This window comes from Fusarium phalaenopsidis, assembly GCF_050370095.1.
Source record: "Fusarium phalaenopsidis strain FUZ10S chromosome Unknown contig_32278, whole genome shotgun sequence".
NCBI classification, from domain to species: domain Eukaryota; kingdom Fungi; phylum Ascomycota; class Sordariomycetes; order Hypocreales; family Nectriaceae; genus Fusarium; species Fusarium phalaenopsidis.
Window position 1 is genome coordinate 818,026 of NW_028145417.1, and position 17,355 is coordinate 835,380.

Genomic DNA, 17,355 nt, shown 5'->3' on the forward strand with positions numbered 1-17,355 from the left:
TCTGCAAATGAGAACGCGTATCATTCATTACCACCTACATGCACAGGCGGAAGAACGGCTATGACGGGATGGTAACCTCGAAAGAAAAGAGCAAGGCCTCTCCACTAGTCAGGGCATGCGAGTGGAACGGGAGCAGAGACAACCACCCATGATCCCAAGCCGCGCGGCCACAAAATAAACTCGCAGTCTCAGGGCGCCCCCCGTTTGAGCGAGGACCTCTCTATCCACCGGACGGTGGCCGTCCAGGCCTCATAGCTCCAGACAATTAGAGCCTGCTGTGCGTCGGCCGCTGTGCGTCTAGCCTAGCCCAGCATGAGACGGCCGGCAGCAATGTACCGCAGCGGATACAGATACTGCCAGCACTGCATAAGTGAGCTGCGGCTAGTTTGCTGGTGGGCTCTCAAGCCGCGAGACGCGAGGGCTGTGATAGCGACAAGGGGGTTAAGCGGCATGGATGGCCAAACGGAGGTTTATGGGGACCCATGGACGAATGGGCAAACCAGCAAAGGCTCTAGACCACCATCGTCAGCGAGATCCCCCATCCACTTCGATGAGACTGCATGGGCAGGCCTCTATCTGGATGCCAACACGAGATGGGAGTGGTTGAGCAGAGCGGACCGTAACGGAGACTGCCAGGATTTGTGGGGAGATGTCGTGTTCCCGTTTTATCTGCGGTGGTGGATTTCAATAAGAATAGCTGCCGAAATAAAGCCTACATCGTACGAGAGATTCACGGCTTGGGCATCAGAAATCTTTTTGTCAAGCGTTCCAATTCTGACTTGATTCGTGGCAGTGTAAGACGAATTTGAGGGTTCTCCAAGGCGAGTTTCCGTTCACTCGCAGACAATGCCAGTCGTGAAAGAAAACGATGGCATCTCGAATATCAAACGTCAGGAAAGCCAAGTCTTCGTAGTAACATATCACTGGTTCATCTAGGTCCGGACAGCCCGGTGTCACCTACGCGAATCTCCCAGCAGTAAGAAACGGGCCCAACTCTGTTCATACCTTAACCTACAACCTTCTGAGCAGTGGCCCGTGTGTGAGTAGTGAGCACTCGAATTGTGTGGAATAAGGTGAGACAGCAACCCAAGACCGCACTGCGGCCGACTCTTTGACACACCCCGTTTCTCACTGGTACGGCGGTCCCGAAGAAGCCACACAGATGGCATGTTCTGCATCATGACGTACGGGCACAACCAGTCACTTCCTGATGGACAAGCAGCAGAACAGCAAAGCTAGAGCGAGTCTGCAGGCCCTTCTTGCGCTGGTTCCCGACGAGCCTCAGCCCTAGGGTCGAATGTTGAGCAAGCTTAATCTGGAAGCAACCATGTCGTCGGCTCCGGGAGACACGGAAGATGGCGGCCGCCCAGTGCCTGGCTGACACGGCACTGTGGGTCGTTTTTTTCGCCGGGGCCTTTTGGGAAGGTGGGCGCCACACGAGGAGCAGGGGGAGCCACGAATGCCGCAAATCCTGGTCTCGACGTGCCATGCCGCATTTCCAGACTCAAGAAGCCTCGTAATGAACTAACAGTATGGCCGAGTAAAGAATGGACTCGAAACGGCGTCCCACTTGACATCCGCGGCGTCTCTTGTCTGTCAAGAATATGCGCGTCCTCTATTCTCGGTGACTATTTTCAGAGTCATTCTCGTCCATGACATCATCCCTCCTTCTCCTTTTACCTGCCCTCTCACATTCCGGCTCTCGCCCGGGTTTGCTCCGGGCACGGGGTTTCAGCTGGGTCGCCAAGCCATTCCGCCCTCCATGGGACGAACCTCAACAGGCAAGGCTCTCTCTTACCTTGTTCGCTTCTTCGCCCCGACTTTCAAGTCGCGAGGCAAACCCATTGGCTGAAAAGGTGCTCGGTGGTTCTTTTCACGTCAGACCCATGCACAACCGTCGTCCTTTTTTCTGGGTCGGCATGGCTCTCTCTTCGGCCGATAAGGGCGGAGCACGCCGGACGAGAGAAGGCGAACGAGTTTGTGCAGAGAACCGCGCTGAGACGAGGTCTTGGCTTTGGTCTTGGCACTAAAGCTTTGTTTCAACCTCTTCCACGATGCTTCTTGGAAGGGCAGATGGAACCATGCGTGCCGGCTCGTTCAGCCTTATGGCTTACATCTCTTGTACTCTAAATATTTCACCCAAGACTTTAAAATCTTAACTCTCGAGTAAACTGAGGCCGTCGTCTCTCGTCCAGAGTCGAGTGACGCCGCTGATCGTTTCCCAGACAGGACAATCCTCCCTGGCCATATTTACACGCGCCATTTTCTTTTTCGCGTCGTGAGGTGCTCCCATCATGCCACCCCTGCTGACGACGCATTTTCTTCATAATAGCGTCCAGCTAATGCCATTCTGCTTCTACGATATCCTCAACATGGACATTCTCGCTTACGCGGGACACAAGAAGCAATGCACCGGGAAGCCGGCACATCCCCAACGACGTCATGCTTGGCACAATCAGACTTTGGGGGTTGATTCTGGGGATTCTGGGTCCTCGAATTTGTGGCGATATCGCTAGGACGATGGCTGCATCAAGTGCCGGAGTTGTCTTTGTGGCATGGCTCGTTCATCTGATGCACGATGGTGGATAACCTCGCGCCCGTCTGCAACGTTGTCTCTCCTCCCCTGCTTCTAGAAGACCACGGGAATAACTTCAAGCCTCAATCATCCCAGCTAGTCACCTGGCTTTCTTTTGGTCAAAGGTGAGATGACGACAGAGGCGCATTGATGCCAGCAACGGCGCGAAATCCACCACTCGCAGGATGCCAAAGATGACTCCGAGTTTGGGGGAAGCCGAGATTCCTGTGCCCTCCAATGAATGGCATGTTCTCGTGGCTGATATCGCAGACGCTTCTTGCAGAACGACAAATGGCGGAGTGCAACGCTCTTGAGCCAATATCATGACGTCCAGCCGCCAACGTTGTGAATCCCAGGCTCGATGTGCCGTCTTGGCCCGACCACAGTGTAAGTGTTTATCGAGCAAGACGGTGAAGTCGGCCGCCGTATCTGCTTTACGGCGCAGCAGCCTGCCGCTTCGGGACCGAGATTTGGCTCCGCAAACCGGCATCGGAGCTGTGAAGACGGAGAAGAGAAGCGGTCGACGAAAGGCGGTATTTCGTAGCTGTTATCCACAGCACTCTGGCCCAAATGTGAAGGGTACATGCTGAGCGAGATAATCGTTATCGACTGCGAGGAACGATTCACAGAATCACTATTGTAGACTTCATTTATGAATCATGGATAAAATTTTGAGTTTGAGGGATGATGAGCCGTAATTGAAGGATCTTTCTTAGACATTTTTGCCAAGCAATCTTGACTCACCTTGTCTTGCACTCACCTTTTCACCTTGGTCTCACCGAGCTCCCCCACCTCACGTAATTCCCCAGCTCCTCCACCCCCACCGCAGCCTAGCATCGCAAGGCCACCAACGCGTGCGACCCTCCAAACGTCAAGCTCCAGAGCTCTCTGATCTTCACATTCCTAACCTCGGATGAGCTCGAGGGCCTTGACTGCCGACACTCACATTCGCCATGTCGACGTCAAACTCTCTGCTGGGTTTCTTTACCCTGATGAGCAACCAGGGTGGTACCATCGTTAGAGGTTCGTTCAGCCACCGCCAGCAGATGCTCTTCACATCATGAGCCTCGTGAATCTACCGTTCTTCGAGTACAATGCTGACTCGACTCCCTCCAGAGCAACCCAAGCTTGACCTCGATCTTTACATCCAGAACTACTCCGGTACGTTGCAGTAACCTCGTCGGTTTTCTTCCACCCCGCTAATAGCTCCCGTGCCCAGGCCGAACGAGATTCGACCGTCTCCTCCACATCGCAAAGTCCTCGGTACCGCTATGTGTCGACGCCCTCAAAGCTGCTATTGCTGAGGCCAAGGCTGGCACAGACATAACCCAGTATAACGATGCCTGGGACTGCATCCGCTTTGCGGCTCCCGGGGAGCCAGAAGCTCAGAAAGACCAGGCTTGGGTCGATAAGACCGATCGCGCGAACAGAGCCGAAACCGCACGACTCGAAGCCGAACTTAAGCAATACCGTCATAACTTGATCAAGGAAAGCATTCGGGTAGGCTTCTTCCCCTAGTATAAAACACAGGATCGGGCAGTGCTAAGATGTATAGATGGGCAACGAGGAGCTTGGAGAGCATTTTGAGAAGATAGGATCGCTTAGCGAGGCAGCCGAGGCGTACAACCGCATGCGTCAGGATGTGACGACAACCAAGCACATCATCGATTGTGGCCTGCACCTTGTCAACATCTATCTCTATCGCCGGGATTGGACCATGGTAATCAACAGTCTCGGCAAAATCACTGGAGTCCAGAGTGGTGAGGAGGAGAAGTTCTATCAGCCCTTTACCAAGCTCGTATCCGGTATTGCCCTCCTTGGGTTGAAGCATTACTCGGATGCGGCCAAGAACTTCCTACAGATTGACTTCGATATCCCTCCCACCCAGTACAACCACATCGCCAGTCCCAATGATATCGCAACGTACGGAGGTCTACTGGCGTTGGCCACCATGGAGAGAAAGGAACTCCAGGCTCGCGTCCTAGACAACCCATCATTCCGATCATTCCTCGAGCACGAGCCTCATGTCCGAAAAGCTATCAGCCTCTTCGTGAATGGTAGATACTCAGCCTGCTTGTCAATTCTAGAGTCGTTCCGGAATGACTACATGCTGGATATCTATCTGCAGCGACATGTCACGGCGATCTACACGCAGATTCGAAGCAAGTGCATCACTCAGTACTTTATCCCCTTCTCGTGTGCCACTCTGGACAACTTGAACCAGGCTTTTGCGCCAGAGGGGGAGTCCATCGAGAACGAGCTCGTATCTATGATTCGGGACGGGACGCTCAGGGCCCGACTAGACTCGAAGAACAAGGTAACATCAACCCATGTCCCCGGCACGATGACAGATTATTAACGGTTGCCTAGTTGCTCATCGCGGTCCAGCCTGACCCCCGTCTCCAGATGCAGAAGAGTGCTATTGAGGTCGCCCGCCAGTACGAGCTGGAGGCCAAGGAGAGACTCCGCCGCATCAGCATAATTTCGGCCGGGCTTGAGGTTGTGGGTAAGAGGCAGCCACCTCTTCTCGGTCGAGGAGTTGAGGAGACTTGGTATGACGAATCTAAAGCATCCGAGCAAGGCGCCGCTGCTGAAGCTTAGGGGAACTTCGTCGGCCGCTCTAAAAGGTTTTAGAAGAAGCTCAGCAGATGATCCCTTTCAAGACCAAGCTTGATGGAAGAGCACAAAATATGAGAGACGAAATTGCACCATTGCGATCCGGGCGTTTAGGTATCCGGTCACCACGAAATCACACATCAATAGGTGCATGGGTAGCCCTATTAGAGTTAGATCAGGCGTACAGGGGCATGCGTTGAAATGGGATCACTGGCAATTGCTTTGTAGTTATTTGGTATTCACGTCTTCCGCGTCGTTGCGGGGGTATCATATATAAAATGCATCCAGTCTTCCGTCTCCTATCTTGCTTCCAGCTTTTCTCTCAGCCCATCAACTGCCTCAGATCCGTAGGTGGCCACCGCACTTGCGCAAAGGTGAGACAGCGCTTGATACTCTGCAGATACTTGCGCGTGACCTCATCGCCCATAACATGTCCCTTCTCGCCGTCGTGCAGCTTCTCTCGAGCACTTCGCTCGTGGATACCAACCATGGTAACACCAATGGGCCAGGCCGCCTTTCCGATACTCAGACGAAGGTATCCGTCGTTGGCGTCCACGTATCGTCGCTCTTGGAGAGCCTGGACGATCTCAATGACAGGCGTCAGGATGTCGTCGTCGAGTTCTCCTTGCTCAAACTTGCGAAATAGCTGTAGGGGGTTAGTTTTGAGTTCCAGGTGTCCATAAGGCAATCAGACATACCGGCTTCATATTCTCACGAGTCTGTACCATGGCATTGTATGCCGTTTTGCTGGCGCTCGTATCCCGCTTTTCAGACTCCATTGCCCGCTCATACTCCGTCAGAACCATGGTGAAGTAGCTCGCCAGTTGCCGGAAGAGCCACTTGCGACCTTCCTTGTCCTGCGGTACCGTACCGTCGACCTTCATATCCTTCTCCTCCACCAGCTGTAGGGTTGTTGGTATCGGCCCCTTTGTGACCACCGTCGTCAACTTGCGATATCTTCTGACCCTTGCAGTATGGCTCTCTCCGAACAGCACTGCTGGCTCGCCGAGCGCTCTTAGCTTCTCGACAAGCTCCTCTTCTGGCACATCCTCGCTGCCCTGGAGACCATCTTCAGCATCCTCACTCTTGGCCTTCACCAGCTCCGGCAGGCCTAGACGCTTCCGCCTCGCGCGTTCCTCCTCGGCTTCTTGTTCTTCACGTCTCCGGCGCGACTCCTCGGCGAGTTTACGGCGCTTCTCTTCACGGGCGGCGTTCTCGGCGGTGACCTCCTCCTCGCGCTTGCGCTTCGCGGCGGCTTTGGCTTCGCGCTCGGCCTCGAGGGCCTTCTGCTCGGCGAGGTATGCTTCTTTGCGTTGGGCTTCAACTTCTGAGCGCTTGAGGTACTTCTTGTCGCCGCTACTGCCGCTGCTCTTGGACTTGGAGAGCTCCTTGTTCATCAACGCCGCGAAGTCCATGGTGATAGAGGAGATGTGTCGCTAACGAGGGTGCGTTTGTCGTGGGTGTGGGGTTGAATACAACTTATGTTTCCGTCTTTTGTGGATCTCAGCGTTAAAGGTCTTGGATTCGAACGATTCCAGCAGTTGTCGCAAAGTTGAAGTTGATGGATCTTGAAGTTTCCTGGTCGCGACATGGTTATCGATTGCGGTTATACCCCGGCTGAATATGGGCCAACTCATCAGGACGTGATGGCATTTCAACTCTCTCGTCTTTTACAACTATCGATATACGAAAGATCTCGGGATAATTTAATTTCACTTTGGGAGGCATATTCACCTCCTACCGATCAGACCTTCAGATATGGCGTCTCCACAGCAAAAATCGCTGCGCGAGGACACGACCCCGTTTCTCTTACAGCTCTTCTATCGAACTGGAGCACTTCACAGGTACTGGAGGCCCACCAACCGCTGCTCTCAAGATCGAATACTCACCAACGACTATCAAAGGCCAGATGAATTCGCATCGCATACACAACCGGCGCACATTTCTGTATACACATGGCCGGATTGCACCCTCCACGAGCTGGCTCTCGAACTAGCAGCCGCCAAACCATCCGCCTTCCCCTCCCCCGCTGTTGGAACTCGTCTTGTATTCCAACTCGTCTTTCCAGATCTGCGCAACACCAGTGCAATCGCCAATTCGCCTCCCCGGTTTGGTGTTAAGGACCTTGGCAGCATTGTGATAGGTGAGCGAGGGCCGGATACGGAATCACCAGAAGACGTCGACATGGACGCCCCTATGAGGGGGCCCAAGGATGTCGAGAAGACACTCAGCGACGCGCGGTTCGTGGTGGGCGATTACATTTCTTGCACTATTCTGCCACCCTTTTCGGATGGATCAGTGGCTCCGGCGTCGAGTGTTCGAAGGGAGACAGGCCCAGGTCCGCGTGAAGGCCGAGGTGGTTCGCGAGGAGGGTTTCGGGACCGGGAGAATGGCTTTGGTCGTGGTGGATCTCGGGGAGGACGAGGCGGCTGGAGAGACGATATCGGGGGCGGATTTCCGATGGGCGAGTGGAGGAGAGGCGAGACGCTGCCAGATGGCCCCGGTGAGAGATCGAGAGGCAGAGGGAGGTGGTAGTAAAGTGAGGACCATGCTGTTGTTAGGTTGGCGGCGTCATGCGTTATACCCAATTGCCATTTGACAATTCATCCGAAATTTCACGTCATTGAAGACTTGTAAATGCCGTCGTTTTGACCTCTTCGTTCCATTGAACTCCTACCATGGGTTCTATCCCAAGCTGGACGCTTTATATGTACAATTCCCACATCTCCGGCATCAAGTGAACTTATTTCTCGTAGATGAGGTCGCCCTTTCGCTTCGCTCGGAAGTCCCACAGTCCCTTGTGTTGTCAGTGATTCGGTCCGTGTACCGTGCTCCTCGGCAAACTCACGTCGGTCTTGTAGGCAATGTAGCCCATGATGGCGGGAATCACGGCGACGTAGATGACGGTGATCTTGGCGGTTCGGGGAGTCCATCGAAAGTAGTGGTGACGGGTCTTCATCATAGCTATTCCATCCTGTTAGAAAGGCTCGGGGGAGGGCGATTGTCGTCGAAGCCGGGGAGAAGTCACGCACCCTGATACTTCAGGTAAGCCGGGTCCGGCTTGACGTCTGTCGGGCGGTGGTTAGCGATGGACAGCAATTCGGCGTATTGAGGAGCCTACTAAGGTGCGCCATTTTGATTGACGGCAGCGGGTGTCTTGCTGGTGCGGTTCGGGGGCGAATTGGCCGTCGTGGTGGTCAAGCTGGAGGTCGTTTACCTTGGGACGACGATGCTCGGAAGTTGAAGGTTCGAGGCTTAGGTAACGCAATTCCAGTGGCCGCCATTGGCTGGAGCTGAGGATCACAGCCGGGCGCGATTCACATATGTGGGTAAGTACCCTGTAGCAACCCGTCGTGAACTTGGGAGAATGTGTTCGCGATGTTTGGAAAGCATGTATTACGCGAATAACTTGAATTTCTAGTTAAATAATATTCTTTTGGATCCCAACTCTCTACTATTTACTGTAAGCATTGTGTTTATGTGCTTCCATGGTTGCATCAAGCCTCGTCGTGCTCGTATTGTCATCTAGCTCTGGTTGCCATTGAGATATATTCCAGAGTTCGTATGATCTAGCACATATGAATTAACCAACGATGTCTTCGACAGGACATGTGGCCCAGGAACACAGAGGAATGAGGCATAGGAGCTAAGGATACAATTTAAAACAAGATACCGTAAGCCGGCAATTGACACCCGTGAATTGTCATCGAGCTCGGGTCTCAAGAACATGTACACCCTACAAATGATGCCCGGGCACACACGATGGCATGTAGGCGGGAGCTCGGAAGAAGCTTTGTTGAGGCCATTGCGGCGCGATTTATGGCGACTGGAGCCTAATTGGCATGTTATTAAAGCTTCGGTACAAGCTTCAGTCTTGCCAGTGCTGTGTATTCCTGCTATGCTGTTCTGAAGACCATCCCAGGCCCTTATCAAATCCTTTGACCTCTACGCTAGTAGACAAAAGTGATCATCGCGAGGTGTAGAAATAAGCGGTACACCTTGCGTGATAATTGTCACTATAGCTGTCCGCCCAGTTGTTTATGTCAACTGAGTTTGGTGTCAAGTTTTTGATGCCTGCGCAGTGCTCATTTGCCTTGCTGCATGACCCACGTGACCGGACCCACTATACCTAGCGCGTCGCCCCTGCGACCAGAACTTGAATTTGTCGCGATGGAGGCGACCATACACCAAGAACTTCACTTCATCTCCGCCTTGGTTGTCGCTGCGCGCGCATCGCGGAATCATCATGTCGCAGCATCCCCCGCCACCACCCCCCGGCTGGGGACCTCCTCCTCCTCCTCCGCCGTCGTCCTCACTACCTCCTCCCCCCTCGACGCCGGCACCTCCTCCGCCAGGCTATCGCCCTCCGACTGATCCCCAGATCGCCAAGTTCGCCCAGAAGAAAAAAGAATGGGTTCGAAATCAGCGCAATCGATTTGGCGAGAAGCGGAAGGGCGGGTTTGTGCAGACACAGAAGGCGGACATGCCACCGGAGCACTTGCGCAAGATCGTCAAGGATATCGGTGATGTTTCGCAGAAGAAGTACACGAACGATAAGCGAAGCTACTTGGGAGCTCTCAAGTTCATGCCTCATGCGGTCCTGAAGCTCCTCGAGAATATGCCCATGCCCTGGGAGTCGGCGCGCGAAGTCAAGGTCCTATACCACGTCAACGGTTGCCTGACCCTCGTCAACGAGATTCCTCGAGTCATCGAGCCCGTCTTCTTTGCGCAGTGGGCAATGATGTGGACGTTTATGCGAAAGGAAAAGGCCGATCGACGACTATTCAAGCGCATGCGATTCCCGCCGTTTGATGACGAAGAACCTCCCCTGTCGTGGTCTGAGAACTTGGAGGATGTTGAGCCCCTGGAGCCTATCCAGATGGAACTCGATGAGGATGATGATGCGGCAGTCTACGAATGGTTCTACGACCATCGACCCCTCCTGGACACACCCCATGTCAACGGACCGAGTTACAAGTCCTGGAACCTCACATTACCCCAGATGGCCACACTATTCCGTCTCAGTCGGCCTCTAGTTTCGGATGTGGTGGATAAAAACTACTTCTACCTCTTCGACCTCAAGAGTCTATTAACAGCCAAGGCCCTCAACGTCGCTCTGCCCGGTGGACCTCGATTCGAGCCCCTATACAAGGATATCGACCCTAATGACGAGGACTTTGGCGAATTCAACGCCATCGACCGTATCATCTTCCGAAACCCCATTCGAACCGAGTTCCGAGTGGCCTACCCCTTCCTTTACAACTCTCTCCCGAGAAGTGTGCACCTGTCATGGCACTCTCACCCCCAGGTTGTGTTCAACAGAGCTGATGACCCCGACCTGCCGACCTTCCACTTCGATCGCCGAATCAACCCCATCTCTTCACGAACTGTCGCGTCAAAGAACGTCGAGATTTCGCTCGAGGATGAGCTTTTTGGACCTGGAAACATCGAGGAACCGGAGGAAGATGCTTTCCAGCTCCCTGCTGGCATGGAGCCATTCCTTGCTGATGAAGACCTTGAGAACGAGGACACATCGTCAGCGGTCGAGCTGTGGTGGGCGCCATATCCCTTCGATCGACGTTCGGGAAGCATGGTGCGGGCACAAGACGTGCCTCTGGTTAAGCAGTGGTATCTCGAGCACCCTCCATCTGACCGACCTCCAGTCAAGGTCCGAGTTTCGTACCAGAAGCTCCTTAAGAACTTTGTTCTCAATGAGCTTCACAAGAAGACCCCCAAGGCACAGAACAAACAGAACTTGCTGCGATCTCTCAAGCAAACCAAGTTTTTCCAGCAGACAACAATCGACTGGGTTGAGGCTGGTCTGCAGGTCTGCCGTCAGGGTTTCAACATGCTCAACCTTCTCATCCACCGCAAGAATTTGACATACCTCCATCTTGATTACAACTTCAACTTGAAGCCCGTCAAGACTCTGACAACCAAGGAGCGAAAGAAGTCTCGTTTCGGAAACGCATTCCATCTGATGCGTGAGATCTTGAGGTTGACAAAGCTGATTGTCGATGCTCAAGTGCAATACAGACTTGGAAACATCGATGCTTTCCAGCTCGCTGATGGTATCCTGTACGCCTTCAACCATGTCGGTCAGCTCACCGGTATGTACCGATACAAGTACAAGTTGATGCACCAAATCCGAACTTGCAAGGATCTGAAGCATCTCATTTACTACCGCTTCAACTCTGGACCGGTTGGCAAGGGTCCTGGTTGTGGTTTCTGGGCTCCCGCCTGGAGAGTCTGGCTCTTCTTTATGCGAGGTATTATTCCCCTCCTCGAACGATGGCTGGGCAACCTCCTGTCCCGTCAGTTCGAGGGTCGACACAGCAAGGGAGTGGCTAAGACTGTCACAAAGCAGCGCGTCGAGTCCCATTTCGATTTGGAACTCCGCGCGTCTGTGATGGCTGATCTCATGGACATGATGCCCGAGGGTATCAAGCAGAACAAGGTCAACACCGTCCTCCAGCACTTGTCTGAGGCGTGGAGATGCTGGAAGAGCAACATCCCTTGGAAGGTGCCTGGCTTGCCTGCGCCCATCGAAAACATCATCCTTCGTTATGTCAAGTCAAAGGCTGATTGGTGGATTTCGGTCGCTCACTACAACCGTGAGCGTATTCGAAGAGGCGCCACGGTCGACAAGACGGTGGCGAAGAAGAACGTCGGCCGTTTGACCCGTCTTTGGCTCAAGGCCGAGCAAGAGCGACAGCACAACCACATGAAGGACGGTCCTTATGTCTCGTCTGAGGAGGCTGTTGCCATTTACACCACTACTGTGCACTGGCTCGAGTCGCGCAAGTTCTCTCCCATCCCCTTCCCCAGTGTTTCCTACAAGCACGACACCAAGATCTTGATTCTCGCTCTCGAGCGTCTGAGGGAAGCTTACTCGGTAAAGGGCCGCCTCAACCAGAGTCAACGAGAAGAGTTGGCGTTGATTGAGCAAGCTTACGACAGCCCTGGCACAACTCTGGAGCGCATCAAGCGGTTCCTGCTTACCCAGCGTGCCTTCAAGGAGGTGAACATCGACATGAACGACAACTACAGTACCATTAACCCCGTTTATGACATTGAGCCCATCGAGAAGATCAGCGATGCTTATCTGGATCAGTACCTTTGGTACCAGGCGGACCAGCGTCACCTCTTCCCAGCATGGATCAAGCCCTCAGACTCTGAGGTTCCCCCCTTGTTGGTTTACAAGTGGGCGCAAGGTATTAACAACCTGGGTGGTGTCTGGCAGTCTGAAAATGGCGAGTGCAATGTCATGATCGAGACGGAGCTTTCCAAGGTGTATGAGAAGATGGAGCTCACGCTGCTCAACTCTCTGCTGAGGCTGATCATGGACCACAACTTGGCCGACTACATCACAGCCAAGAACAACGTTCAGCTTACGTACAAGGACATGAACCATGTCAACAGCTACGGCATGATTCGTGGTCTGCAGTTCTCTGCATTCGTGTTCCAGTACTACGGTCTTGTCTTGGATCTTCTCCTGCTCGGACCTCAGCGAGCCAGCGAGATTGCTGGACCTCCTCAGAGCCCCAACGACTTCTTGCAGTTCCGTGACCGCGAGACAGAAACCAGCCATCCGATCCGACTTTACACTCGATACATCGACAAGGTCTGGATCTTCCTCCGATTTACCGCTGAAGAGTCCCGAGACCTCATCCAGCGGTTCCTCACTGAGCAGCCTGATCCCAACTTTGAGAATGTTATTGGATACAAGAGCAAGAAGTGCTGGCCTCGAGACTCTCGTATGCGCTTGATGCGTCACGACGTGAACCTTGGCCGAGCTGTCTTCTGGGATATGAAGAACCGTCTGCCTCGATCCGTGACAACGATTGAGTGGGATGACAGCTTCGTGAGTGTCTACAGTCGCGATAACCCTAACCTGCTGTTCTCCATGTGCGGCTTTGAGGTCCGTATTCTGCCAAAGATTCGGAACCAGAACGATGAGTTCCCAGTTAAGGACAGTGTCTGGTCTCTTGTCGACAACACCACCAAGGAGAGAACAGCACATGCTTTCCTGCAGGTCACTGAGGAGGATATCCAAAAGTTCAACAACCGTATTCGACAAATTCTCATGTCCTCGGGCTCCACTACTTTCACGAAGATTGCCAACAAGTGGAACACTGCCCTGATCGCACTCTTCACCTACTACCGAGAGGCAGCCGTTTCCACCGTCGACCTGCTTGATACTATTGTCAAGTGCGAGACCAAGATTCAGACTCGTGTCAAGATTGGTCTGAACTCCAAGATGCCATCTCGTTTCCCCCCTGCTGTCTTCTATACCCCCAAGGAGCTGGGTGGCCTTGGTATGATTTCTGGCTCTCACATCCTCATTCCCGCAAGTGACAAGCGCTGGTCGAAGCAAACCGACACTGGTGTTACTCATTACAGAGCTGGAATGACTCATGATGAAGAGACTTTGATTCCCAACATCTTCCGGTACATCATCCCCTGGGAGGCTGAGTTCATCGACTCTCAGCGTGTCTGGACCGAGTATTCGCAGAAGCGTCTCGAGGCTAATCAACAGAATCGTCGTCTTACTCTTGAGGATCTTGAGGATAGCTGGGATCGTGGTCTCCCTCGAATCAACACTCTGTTCCAGAAGGACCGAAGTACCCTGAGCTTCGACAAGGGTTTCCGTGCCCGAGCAGAGTTCAAGGTTTACCAGCTCATGAAGAACAATCCTTTCTGGTGGACTAGTCAGCGTCATGACGGAAAACTCTGGAATCTCAACGCTTACCGAACCGATGTTATCCAAGCCCTGGGTGGTGTGGAAACTATCCTGGAGCACACCTTGTTCAAAGCCACCGGTTTCCCATCATGGGAAGGTCTCTTTTGGGAAAAAGCGAGCGGTTTTGAAGAATCCATGAAGTTCAAGAAGTTGACGAACGCTCAGCGTTCCGGTCTGAACCAAATTCCTAACCGTCGATTCACTTTGTGGTGGTCACCCACCATCAACCGCGCCAACGTCTACGTCGGTTTCCAGGTGCAGCTTGATCTTACGGGTATCTTCTTGCACGGAAAGATCCCTACTCTCAAGATCTCGCTTATCCAGATCTTCCGAGCCCATTTGTGGCAGAAGATCCACGAGTCCGTCGTCATGGATCTGTGCCAGGTGTTTGACCAGGAGCTGGAGTCTCTCGGCATCGAGACAGTCCAGAAGGAGACCATTCACCCTCGAAAGTCGTACAAGATGAACAGTTCTTGCGCCGATATTCTGCTGTTCTCCAACCACAAGTGGAATGTCACACGACCATCTCTCCTTTACGACACCAAGGACGTCATTGAGCCCACCACCACCAACAAGTTCTGGATTGATGTCCAGCTTCGATACGGTGACTACGACTCTCACGACATTGAACGATATACCCGTGCCAAGTACCTCGACTACACAACCGACAGTGCCAGCATCTACCCCTCAGCTACCGGTCTCATGGTTGGTATCGATCTTGCTTACAACCTGTACTCTGCCTATGGCATGTACTTCCCTGGCTTGAAGGTCCTTGTTCAACAAGCCATGGCCAAGATCATGAAGGCCAATCCCGCCTTGTACGTTCTGCGGGAGCGTATTCGAAAGGGTCTGCAGCTGTACGCCTCTGAGAGCAACCAGGAGTTCCTCAACTCACAAAACTACTCGGAACTCTTCAGCAACCAGACGCAGCTGTTCATTGATGACACTAACGTTTACCGTGTGACCATCCACAAGACATTCGAGGGCAACTTGACAACCAAACCCATCAACGGTGCTATTTTCATCTTCAACCCTCGAACCGGTCAGCTCTTCCTCAAGATTATTCACACTAGCGTTTGGGCCGGACAGAAACGTCTGGGTCAGCTGGCCAAGTGGAAGACTGCCGAAGAGGTGGCTGCCCTGATTCGTTCTCTGCCTGTGGAGGAACAGCCGAAGCAGCTGATCGTGACCCGAAAGGGTCTTTTGGATCCCCTCGAGGTCCATCTGCTCGACTTCCCCAACATTTCGATCCGAGCATCCGAGCTTCAACTGCCCTTCCAGGCTGCGATGAAGGTAGAGAAGCTGGGAGACATGATCCTTCGTGCGACTGAACCTCAGATGGTGCTCTTCAACCTGTACGATGAGTGGCTCAAGAGCATCTCGTCTTACACTGCCTTCTCTCGTCTCGTCCTTATCCTCCGTGCGCTCCACGTCAACCCGGACAAGACGAAGCTCATCCTTCGACCCGACAAGACCGTCATCACCCACGAGCACCACATCTGGCCATCTCTGCCGGACGAGGAGTGGATCAAGGTTGAGACGCAGCTCCGAGATCTCATCCTGAACGACTACGGCAAGAAGAACAATGTTAATGTGTCGAGTTTGACTACCAGTGAAGTGCGAGACATTATCCTTGGTATGGAGATTTCGGCTCCATCCATGCAGCGACAACAGGCAGCCGAGATCGAGAAGCAGCAGCAGGAACAGGCGCAGTTGACGGCCGTGACCACCAAGACGCAGAACGTTCACGGCGAGGAGATTATCGTTACGACTACGTCGCAGTTTGAGCAGCAGACGTTTGCTTCCAAGACCGAGTGGCGAACCCGGGCCATCGCTACATCCAACCTGCGGACTCGAGCCAAGAACATCTACGTCTCATCAGTAGACAACGATTTGGACGACATTACCTACGTCATGCCTAACAACATCCTAAAGCGATTCATCACCATTGCGGATCTTAGGGTGCAGGTGGCTGGTTACTTGTATGGTTCATCAGCACCAGACAACGACCAGGTCAAGGAGGTCAAGTGTATCGTCATGATCCCCCAGATCGGTGGCCTTCGCAACGTGCAGCTACCGCAGCAGCTCCCTCAGAGCGAGTTCCTTGAAGGCATGGAGCCCCTGGGTGTCATCCACACCGTTTCTGGCAACGAACTGCCGTACATGTCTGCCACAGATGTGACGGAGCACTCCAAACTCCTCGATGCGCACAGCGAGTGGGACAAGACCAACACGGTGACGGTATCGGTGGCGTTCACGCCCGGCAGTGTGTCTCTCTCCGCCTGGGGTCTCACTCCTGCTGGCTACAAGTGGGGTGCAGAGAACAAGGACATTCAGAGCGACCAGCCCCAGGGCTTTACGACAACCATGGGTGAGAAGCGCAAGCTGCTCCTGAGCCCGCGCTTCAGGGGTTTCTTCCTGGTACCGGATGATGGTAGGTGGAACTACAGCTTCATGGGCAGTGCGTTCGCAGGAATGGAGAAGAAGCCGGTGCACGTCAAGCTGGATACGCCGATCCCATTCTACAGCGACCAGCATAGACCTGTGCACTTCCACAGTTTTGCGGAGTTGGAGGACATCTGGGTGGACCGATCGGACAACTTTGCGTAAAGCGGCAGGACAAAAAAAGATCAAGAGTTGTGGGGATGAGCATGGATATAGGGCACGGTAGAATAGGATGGGAACTGGGATGAACGCGGGAGAGGGATCACCATACGAAGAAAAAGCACAGACAGGAGGAGGGAAACTGGACGATCAGCGCAATCTATTTTGTTCGGCATCTGGACATCAGATGCGCGCTAATGAGGAAGGGAGGGAGGCGTTCTTTTTGTTGTTGCTGGCCTCTTGTCTTGTTGTAATTGATTGTAGTAGTTAGGCATGCATACTTTATCTTTTTTTGCTGTAAAATAAGAGTTAGAATGGTTCATGGAGAAATCAAGACCGAGATGACCCAATCAAACCAATTCCGTTCCTGGGTGACGCACACATCCGATGTCAGTTGTTTCCGAGCGGCATGATTTCCTGATCTGGCTTTGACAGATTCTGCGATTCGTGAAGACAGTTGACAAACGGCTCAAAGACAGGGGCCGCATGATGGATGACCCACGTCGGTAGCCGGGCCTTTGTCCGACTTCTTGGGAAGAGACGGGTCCCAGGCCAGGCCTGGCCTGGGAGGCGACTGGGATGAATAGGCTCGACAGGCTGGGGAGCAGTCTTCCCAACTGGGGTCCTGCTGGGCCTGCTGGGCCTGCTGGGCCTGCTGGGAGGCGGCTTCACCGAGGGCGTGGAACCGCGCCGTGAGTTGGATCATGTGCGTGGGGGAGTGAAATTGGTTATTTATGCATTCATGCGTCGCGTACTGTACAGGCGAGCTGAGATGTGAGTAAAAACGCGTAAAGTGGACTTGGACTATGCGTGAGCG

General features: G+C 53.4%; 5 protein-coding genes across 5 annotated transcripts; 3 read left to right on the top strand and 2 right to left on the bottom strand.

Annotated features, from left to right (window-relative positions):
- Positions 1-3,528: 3,528 nt before the first annotated feature.
- Positions 3,529-5,176, top strand: LRP88_00868 (26S proteasome subunit RPN7-domain-containing protein; the record flags this gene model as incomplete). Its single annotated transcript, XM_083237572.1, has 4 exons — positions 3,529-3,598; positions 3,795-4,075; positions 4,131-4,892; positions 4,946-5,176. The coding sequence occupies 4 exons, from the start codon at positions 3,529-3,531 to the stop codon at positions 5,174-5,176; spliced, it is 1,344 nt and encodes a 447-aa protein (XP_083106077.1).
- A 337-nt stretch (positions 5,177-5,513) lies between these two features.
- LRP88_00869 (mRNA splicing protein PRP18) lies at positions 5,514-6,606 on the bottom strand (the record flags this gene model as incomplete). Its single annotated transcript, XM_083237573.1, has 2 exons — positions 5,514-5,837; positions 5,890-6,606. 2 exons carry the CDS (start codon positions 6,604-6,606, stop codon positions 5,514-5,516), a joined length of 1,041 nt encoding a protein of 346 aa, XP_083106078.1.
- A 343-nt stretch (positions 6,607-6,949) lies between these two features.
- Positions 6,950-7,726, top strand: LRP88_00870 (Sin3 associated polypeptide p18-domain-containing protein; the record flags this gene model as incomplete). The annotated part of the gene is made up of 2 exons (XM_083237574.1): positions 6,950-7,035; positions 7,096-7,726. The coding sequence occupies 2 exons, from the start codon at positions 6,950-6,952 to the stop codon at positions 7,724-7,726; spliced, it is 717 nt and encodes a 238-aa protein (XP_083106079.1).
- A 208-nt stretch (positions 7,727-7,934) lies between these two features.
- LRP88_00871 (uncharacterized protein) lies at positions 7,935-8,325 on the bottom strand (the record flags this gene model as incomplete). Its single annotated transcript, XM_083237575.1, has 4 exons — positions 7,935-7,988; positions 8,040-8,155; positions 8,224-8,259; positions 8,313-8,325. 4 exons carry the CDS (start codon positions 8,323-8,325, stop codon positions 7,935-7,937), a joined length of 219 nt encoding a protein of 72 aa, XP_083106080.1.
- A 1,112-nt stretch (positions 8,326-9,437) lies between these two features.
- LRP88_00872 (U4/U6-U5 snRNP complex subunit PRP8) lies at positions 9,438-16,544 on the top strand (the record flags this gene model as incomplete). Its single annotated transcript, XM_083237576.1, has 1 exon — positions 9,438-16,544. One exon carries the CDS (start codon positions 9,438-9,440, stop codon positions 16,542-16,544), a length of 7,107 nt encoding a protein of 2,368 aa, XP_083106081.1.
- Positions 16,545-17,355: the final 811 nt, after the last annotated feature.